The sequence below is a fragment of the Rhamphochromis longiceps genome, linkage group LG3 (assembly GCF_057381845.1).
Source record: "Rhamphochromis longiceps isolate RC_006_pf linkage group LG3, R_longiceps_female_GT1.1, whole genome shotgun sequence".
Lineage (NCBI taxonomy): Eukaryota > Metazoa > Chordata > Actinopteri > Cichliformes > Cichlidae > Rhamphochromis > Rhamphochromis longiceps.
This window is the reverse complement of record NC_140559.1, coordinates 1,823,999-1,832,455: the sequence shown is the minus strand read 5'-3', so window position 1 is coordinate 1,832,455 and position 8,457 is coordinate 1,823,999. Positions and strand designations below refer to the sequence as shown.

Below are 8,457 nucleotides of genomic sequence, written 5' to 3'. Positions count from 1 at the left end.
TCCTGGATTCAAATCGTCTCTGCAGATATAAAATCAAAGAGCAGTTCCTTTTAAAGCAGCACAGCCGGTCCTGATTCTTATTTATTATTACTGTTAAAGAGGTGGTTTTATACATTTCTTACATTATTTTCAGACTTTTCCATTTCATTTTCATTATTATTATGTATGTATTTTGTTATTTACCTGAGCTCTCCTGCCTTTGCTTTGTGTGTTGCAGGCTGTGTTTAATGTTTTGGCTGCAGTAACACGGGCACTTAATGACTTTTGGGTTAAATAAAGATTATATCACACTGTTGGTCCAGTGCATCCATGTCCCCTGAAGTCTTTAAGCTCTTATTTCAGAGCAACTGACGGACAGAAACATTCATTGTACCCGAGTTTAAAGACTTCCTGGATTGTGTTACGCTGCTGGTGATTTTCCTTTTGACTCTTTGGGAAGCACTAGAAATGTGTGTGTTCAGGAAGTATTTACATATCTGAGCATGTTACACTAGGACTGCAGTCCAAACTTACACAGCCTCAGATTAAGGCTCTTATAATTATGTTTGGAGACGGCAAACAGCAGTGAGGATCTGATGATTAACTACAGCCGGGAGGTTTTTCTGTTTGCCTCCGTCCTGTCACATGCACACACTCCCTCCTTCCTCCTCCTCCTCCTTCTGCTGCAGCTGCAGGGAGAGGCTATAAAAACCCTGCTGGGGGACAGACAGACACTTTCCACGTCAGTCGGACAGTCAGACAGACGGCCCCCTCTTCGTGCTCACTGCCTCTGAACAGGTAAGCTGGGACGGCAGACAGCTGAGGGCTCTGCTTGGAGCTCTTTTAAGTAACTTCCTGTTTGTGTCCGGCTCAGACTGCTTCTGGTTTGGTGGCATGCGTTTTAGACTTTTACTCTGAAAGCTCAGTTTGCAGAAGTTCTCCTGAGGTGCTAACTTAAGTTCCTGTTCTGGAGACTTATTTTGTTCCTGTTTATGGCAGGAAGGGGAACAAAGTTTGAAAGGTTTGACTTTGAGTGGGCTGAAGGTCACAGAGCTGACAGACAGACGTGAGAGGCTCAAAGTCCGTGGACGGACGGACACCCTCCATGTGCTCACAGGGAGCTTTAAATGTGACTCTTTAGCATTTAAAAGTCCTCCTGAGCTCAGATCTGCACACATTTAAGCAGGTTATATAAACTCCAAGCAACACTTCCTGAATCTGACTTTTCACCTTAAAGGAAAAGGTTTTATTACATTTTGAAAAGACTTCTGTTCTGTTGACTTTCTACTTGCTGAGTGACTTTGATTCATCTGTAGTGTAACGCTCGTCTTTCTGTGTGATAACTTTTACACTTGGAGACATTTTATTGTGTTATTGGTTCATTTCTTGTTTGTTTAGCAGGCTGAAACAAAGTGTCCCTAAACCTGCCCCGCTGCTAGGCTGCTAAGGCTCATTCAGCCAATAAAAGAGGTTTTCATTCGTCCCACATGGTCTAGCAGCAGACTTCACTCAAAGCTAATGATCACAGGTGGTTTAAATGTGACCTGCTGGGTGTCTAAATGGCCACTCTGCACCTTAAAATGAGGCGTAGCCTCCCCTCAGGGGTCTGGGAGACAGGGGTGTGGTTTAAGGGGGGCACTAATCCTTCAAAATGATGTTTCTGTATCAAAGCAGCCATGTGTGGACTAGTCTCTCTCCCCCTGAATGCATCACTGTAAATATAACTAATGTGAGCGCTCATGGACTTAAAGCTATTGTGCTAATTATCGATGTAAAGCCCCCTCCCCATCGTCCTTCAGTGGTCTGATGTTTGAGATATTACATACTGGTGACCCAGTCTGTATGTTAAAACTCATGCTTCTCCACGGCTGACCAACAGTGAGCAGGAGCAGCTCACAGACCCGTGGTGCCACATGCTTGATCTCATGTGAGCTGTTCTGTTACTCACTAGACTTGAATGTATTCACAGCTGACTCCAGAAAGCATGTTGGCCACTTGCTGGGCCTGCATGTAGTAAAAACCAATGAAGGTGCCTTTCTCATCATTTTATTTCTAACCATAAACCGATAAACATACTTATGCTTGAGTAACTTAATAATATGATTGGCTTTGCATTGTGAGAGTTAGTTATAGCCTCTTGTATGCTGTTAAGGCCAGAAGCTGCAGAGGTGAGTGTCTTGGGTTTGACGGCTGAAAGTCCTGATGAACAAAGCTACCTAAAAACTGTTTTTAGTGGTCAGCGTTATTGTGATGCCTTTTAAAGAAACGTGAGAAGACTGTGAAATGAGTAGTTGGTGTGCATTTAAGTGTCCTCAGTCAGCTTTAATTCGCTCAGTTTTCAGCACACCCAGCATGAACAGGCCTCGTTCCATCTGCCTGAGACGTTTAACGGTAGACTCATGATAACAAAACGGGGTTTTAACAGATTTCCCCTAAAAGTTTAAAGACTTCAGTGACTCATCTGCTTGGACTTGACATAGGATCAAAACAACATCTAGGTGCTCAGATGTACCCAACCTGTGTACAGGAAAAACACTTTAATTCTTCGAAGGATCAGCGACTTCAGAATTTGGTTGGAGCTGCTGTGCCTCGTGTTTAACAGACTTTGTCAGACTGCCGCTGTTATAGTCAGTTTATTCATTCTGAAAGCAGATCTGAAAGAGGCTGGCTGACCCACACTCATCTGCAGCCAAGTTCAACTCTAAGCAGGTGTACAGTGTTTGTAAAAGCCATCAGGGGTTTGGAGTGTACTGTAAGAGCTCAGCTGTTCAAATGGCATCTGCCCAGACACACTCTTACATAACACGCAGCAGATGTGACGGACGCTCTGAACCTGCTCACACAGTTGGACCAGAACACTTTTACTACAGCAGCTTTTCTCAGTGTGCACAGAATCAGAAGAGCTTGCTGTATGAGACCTAGCAACCAGATAAAGCCCAGTCCTTCAGCTGTGAGGTGAAGTGGGTCATGCATGGTGGAGGCTAATATCAGCTCAGTCAGAAATGCCTCTTCAAATGTCACAAGCATTAATAAGAGTCTGTGTAACTCAAGAACAGCAGGGAGGAAGTCATGACCTCTGCAGAAAGGTCAGGGGAAAAGTCAAAGGCTCCCACACGGCTGGTGTTGGTATAAATAACCCAGCCAGACTATGATGCCCCCCTCGTGCCTGCAGAATGGTCTCTCCCATTCTTCTGTTGAGCCCTGTAGCTGTCAGTCAGGAGTGCAGGGCTGTGATTGGTTGTGTGGGTGGAGTCTGATAAGAAAGGTCATCATGGAGGCATCATGGCATTAAACAGGATTTCTGCAGCAGGTCTCTCACTCAATCTGACCTCTTCACGGGGATTTTTTTTTTTTTTTTTTTAGTAACATGTCAAATTTCAGATGAAACAAATGTTTGACCCAGTGCGGATGACACTTCTATAAAAGATTCTTTGTATTTGAACTAATCACCTGGTTCTCTTCCCCCTTCAGTCAGGATGTCTATCACCAAGATCCACGCTCGTGAGATTCTGGACTCCAGGGGAAACCCCACAGTGGAGGTGGACCTGTGGACAGCCAAAGGTGAGCAGCTGTCACTTTGACCATGACGCACTTCCTGTTTGCAGCGAGTTCAGTAACCTGACGGTCAAACTTCACCTCAGGTCTGTTCAGGGCTGCTGTTCCCAGCGGCGCTTCAACCGGAGTCCATGAGGCTCTGGAGCTTCGTGACGGAGACAAGAGCCGCTACCTGGGCAAAGGTGGGAGGAGTCAAGTGTGTGGGGCTGGGGATAGCATTAATGCTACTTTTAGCGTAGCTGCTAACACCTGTGTTTCCCTGCAGGTACCGTCAAGGCTGTGGAGCATGTCAACAAGGAGATTGCCCCCAAGCTGATTGAGAAGGTATCCGTTAAGTTGGATTGCTGATGTTAGCTTGATGCTAATACACTTTAACTACTGCAGGGATTCACTGCAGGCTAATGGTACTTCATCCCATCTGTACAGAAACTCAGCGTCGTCGAGCAGGAGAAGATCGACAAGTTCATGCTGGAGTTGGATGGCACTGAAAACAAATGTAAGGACTTAGAAACTCGCCTCATAAAAGTAGTTGAATTTAAGATTTGTTTCTTCCATGTTTTTACATAAAAGGGTGGCGACGTAAAATGGCAAATTCTTTTAAAACCAGTCCAAACAATATTAGGTTATAAGAACTGGGTAAACAAAATATTTAACAGGAAATGAACTGCTGAAGTGAATTGTAGAAAAAGAGTGAAAACAAAGCTGGAAGCACTGCTTTCTTTGGCATTTATACAGGTATACTGGTGCACCCGTCTATATAGCCTGAAATAAATGTGCCATCTGACAGATTTCTTAATATTTCATTAAGATTTGTGATCCTCTGACATTGTAACTGATTCAGGTGAACACCTGGTATGGACTCTGAGGATCACCATTCATGTTAACTTGCTGGGCATGAGGAAATTAAGAAATTCCACTGCACTTAAAGTTGTGTCTGCCAAGTTTGTGTACTGAAGGATGGGACTTTAATAAATGACTGTAATAACTTCAACCTGAGTCCATGGACTCAACAATCTGTTTAACCTTTCTAGTGGCAGGTTAAAATCAGCTCTTCACTAGAAAGAAGAATATTTCAACCCACAATTATATTTGAGAAACCCTCAAATCGTGTAAAGGAAAGTCAATTGACATCCCTCGAGTCGTGGTTTAACACTCTTCATGCTTCATTCATGTACTGAATGTATTCAAATGTTATATTTATACTTAACTTTTGGGGAAACACAGATGAGTTCAAACAACTTGGAGGATTTCTTGACCCTCTTTACCTGGTAGTTTGGCCGTACTGTGCAACTGTATGCAGATTGTTTTGAAGCAAGGATGTCTGATTCTTTGTTTGCAGCCAAGTTTGGTGCCAATGCCATCCTGGGTGTGTCGCTGGCTGTCTGTAAAGCTGGAGCAGCAGAGAAAGGAGTTCCCCTCTACCGCCACATTGCTGACCTTGCTGGTCACAAAGATGTCATCCTACCTGTGCCTGTGAGTGGGAGGGGCTTGTGCTTAAGTGAAGTGGAAAACTGGCTTTAAAGACCCAAACTTCTTGACTCAACTTTACTTATATTTTTATTTTTTTTATTTAGTTTGCTATTAACGTGCAAGCCTATGGGAAATTTGTAGTGAGCCTCTGGACAATTTTTATTGTGCACCAGATTTTTATTTTCAATTCAGTGGTTTCATTTAAGCTCCAGAGGTGTTTTGTAACTTATGTTTGGGTAGTTTGCATATGGATGGTATTTTTAGAATCTTTCTCTTTCTGCAGGCCTTTAATGTGATTAATGGTGGTAGCCATGCTGGAAACAAACTGGCCATGCAGGAGTTCATGATCCTGCCAGTTGGAGCCTCCAACTTCCATGAGGCCATGAGGATTGGAGCTGAGGTTAAACCCTGCCCTCTTGCAATGTTTCTGCTATGAACGGTAAAACCGATGTCTAACTGTTTAAATACTTTGTTTTCAGGTCTACCACAACCTGAAGAATGTCATCAAAGCTAAATATGGAAAAGATGCCACCAACGTGGGAGATGAGGGAGGCTTCGCTCCAAACATCCTGGAGAATAATGAGGGTGAGAGCTGCACGTGACCACGCAGTGACGTTATGTAGTTTATCTTGGGACTGATGTGACTGCTAATGCAATAGAATTTAAAGCAGACTTGTGTGTATTGCTGCTGCTTCAGTTAGTCAGACAGTTAAATTAACCAGTGGTTGAGCTGATTACTAGAAAACTAATAATACACATTTGGCACAACTCAAGGTTGAAGTTATTATGACTTCTAACAATGAGAGTTTGTGTTCACAGCTCTGGAGCTGTTGAAGAGTGCCATCGAGAAGGCCGGTTACCCTGACAAAATCATCATTGGCATGGACGTGGCCGCCTCAGAGTTCTTCCGCAATGGAAAGTACGACCTGGACTTCAAGTCCCCCGATGACCCCTCTAGACACATTTCTGGTGAAAAGCTGGGTGACCTCTACCGCAGCTTTATCAAGAACTACCCTGGTAAGATTGACTAGAGCTGCTGCTATGACCACTGAATGACTTCAGAACATACAGTGATGATCTGTTCGCATCCTGAATGTAGACAAGATGTGTTTAGCCATGACCTTTGAGAAACTGCAGTGAATTTGGACAACTAAACCAATGTTGCACTGATGTGTCAAATTGAGCTTGAGATTTGACTTTGATTTATGGTCTTCAAATGTCTTTCACAAACCTAGGAAACAAAACTAATTCTGTAGCTTTGAGTCTGTGGTTTAACCGAATGTCTTTGGAATGGAATATATTGGTCTCTTAAAGCATTTAAATTTCAAACAAGGCTGCCAAGTATGAAACTCAAATTCCTTTTTGAATACTTGGATCAGAAGTATTCAAAATGTTTACTTGGTTTAGTTCACTTGAGCTCTTGAGGGAGTGAAATAAGCCTTTTGAGTTCAGGAAGTGGTCAGGCTGCCTTCTTGTTCATTGCAGGAAAAATGCTCTAAAATCTCTCTAGAGAGGTTCTAAATTTATTTTTTCCATTTAAAAATGTGTGATGTTCAACTGATAATTTGGAGAACCACAAAGATTTGTGCAGTGTGCACATTTCCAATTGAATTCATGTAACTGTTAAGCACCGTAGCATCATTGAGCCTGTTGGGTGTCTGTGGCATTTCTACTGTGGAAACTTTCTCCTCAGTGTCTCTCTTTCTCCAGTCCAGTCCATTGAGGACCCATTTGACCAGGATGACTGGGAGCAGTGGGCTAAATTCACTTCTTCTGTAGACATCCAGGTGAGGTGCACACAGGCATGCAGACATGTGACACAACCTCACTGTCATTCGATTTCTTCTTTTTTTTTTTTTTCCCTCTTTGCCACAATCATTGGCATCCCTAGACATTTGTTAGCCTTGTGGAATCTCAAGTATACAAGCTAGTTCTTCCTGGAAGAACTCAAGGAAAACCTTCAGTAACGGGAATATAGTGTTACTATAGTAACACGTCGGTTTTTCTGCTCTAATCAGATCGTAGGCGACGACTTGACTGTCACCAACCCAAAGAGGATCCAGCAGGCAGTGGACAAGAAGGCCTGCAACTGTCTGCTGCTGAAAGTCAACCAGATTGGCTCTGTCACCGAGTCCATCCAGGCGTAAGACACCAGTCGTTTTAGTCCACATTAACATTTTCTGCGTAAAGTTAATTAAATGTATCTGCCTGTCAGATGTAAGCTGGCTCAGAGCAGCGGCTGGGGTGTGATGGTTAGCCATCGCTCCGGAGAGACTGAAGACACCTTCATCGCTGACCTGGTGGTTGGACTTTGCACTGGACAGGTATTTAAACTTCATCAGACAGTCTCAGTGAGATTAATGTGTTCACAAAGAATAATTGAAGTTTTTGTTCATTAAAAACAAAAAATGCCCCTTAAAGTCATTTGAAAAAGCCAGACTGCTCACACATGGCTGGTCAATCTACTGCTTCATGTATTTGAGCTTGAATGAAAGATTTAAGATCATTTTGAAGCAAAATTGTAAGAAAATCACTTGAATCTTAACTGCTGGGTGTGTGCAAAATGCCTTGATAATCAAGGACTGATATGAACACTGATTATCTACAGAGGTCTGACTCAAAATGAAAATTAAAGTGCATCAGTACTTATAAGACCCAAAGTTTTGAGTCTTGTGGGAAAATCACTGGTCAGTTGCAGGCAGAAGAATAAATGTGACTTGTGCCTTTTTTAAATAAGTGGTTGCATAAAAGCAGGGAAACCACTATTGAACTGTCTGGTCCTATTTCTGATTAAATGTGCTGGGTAGGAAACTGGGTCACTACAACTCCAGTGCTGATCTCATTCTACTGTTTCTTTCAGATTAAAACCGGTGCCCCCTGCAGGTCAGAACGTCTGGCCAAATACAACCAGCTGATGAGGTAAGAACTTTAGGATTTTTGTCATTCTCAGGCTAGTAGACGTTTAAGAAAAACAAAGCACAGCTAATCATGACCTCTGACTTGCAGGATTGAGGAGGAGCTTGGAGGCAAGGCCAAGTTCGCTGGCAAAGACTTCCGCCACCCAAAGATCAACTAAAGCACCATGCTGCCTTCCTGTCGCTGTGGCAACTGACTGACACCTGATGACCCCAGAAGGCTCTTGCCCCTTTCCACTGGGGGTGAGGGGTTAGAGGTCATAGTGGGCTTGACTGTCTCTCTAGATGTAATTCCATTAATGATGTTTTCTATACAAAAGACAAACATTAAAGAGTGAAAAGGAAACATCTCCGAGTTTAATTCATTTAGGCTGCTTATAGTCTTTTTACATTCAAACTTCTTAAAGAGCTGAGCTCTTCAATGCATCATGCATGTACAGATCCTCACCAGCAATGGTGAACAAAACTCATTCAGAACAAGCTTCTGCTTGACGTGAACAACTAATCGCTTCCTAATAGGAAAGACTGATATTCTGAA

General features: G+C 43.0%; 1 protein-coding gene across 2 annotated transcripts; it reads left to right on the top strand.

Moving 5' to 3' along the window:
- Positions 1–649: 649 nt before the first annotated feature.
- Positions 650–8,265, top strand: eno3 (enolase 3, (beta, muscle)). Of its 2 annotated transcripts, none has more exons than XM_085386457.1 (14): positions 650–777; positions 3,451–3,540; positions 3,621–3,716; positions 3,800–3,858; positions 3,961–4,030; positions 4,874–5,007; positions 5,288–5,404; positions 5,484–5,589; positions 5,824–6,021; positions 6,715–6,791; positions 7,023–7,147; positions 7,220–7,328; positions 7,865–7,923; positions 8,011–8,265. In XM_085386457.1, exons 2-14 carry the CDS (start codon positions 3,456–3,458, stop codon positions 8,078–8,080), a joined length of 1,305 nt encoding a protein of 434 aa, XP_085242583.1. In that variant the 5' UTR covers positions 650–777; positions 3,451–3,455; the 3' UTR covers positions 8,081–8,265. The 2 variants fall into 2 exon arrangements, with proteins under 2 accessions (XP_085242583.1, XP_085242576.1); XM_085386450.1 differs by lacking the exon at positions 650–777 and adding an exon at positions 3,247–3,289.
- Positions 8,266–8,457: the final 192 nt, after the last annotated feature.

What these genes read in the sequence shown, in the direction of transcription:
- eno3 (XM_085386450.1), top strand. Translation starts at nt 3,262, where the DNA reads ATGGCATTAAACAGGATTTCTGCAGCAG. An exon ending in CCATGAGGATTGGAGCTGAG is followed by an intron (nt 5,405 to 5,483) that starts GTTAAACCCTGC and finishes CTTTGTTTTCAG; the next exon opens with GTCTACCACAACCTGAAGAA. An exon ending in AAATACAACCAGCTGATGAG is followed by an intron (nt 7,924 to 8,010) that starts GTAAGAACTTTA and finishes TCTGACTTGCAG; the next exon opens with GATTGAGGAGGAGCTTGGAG.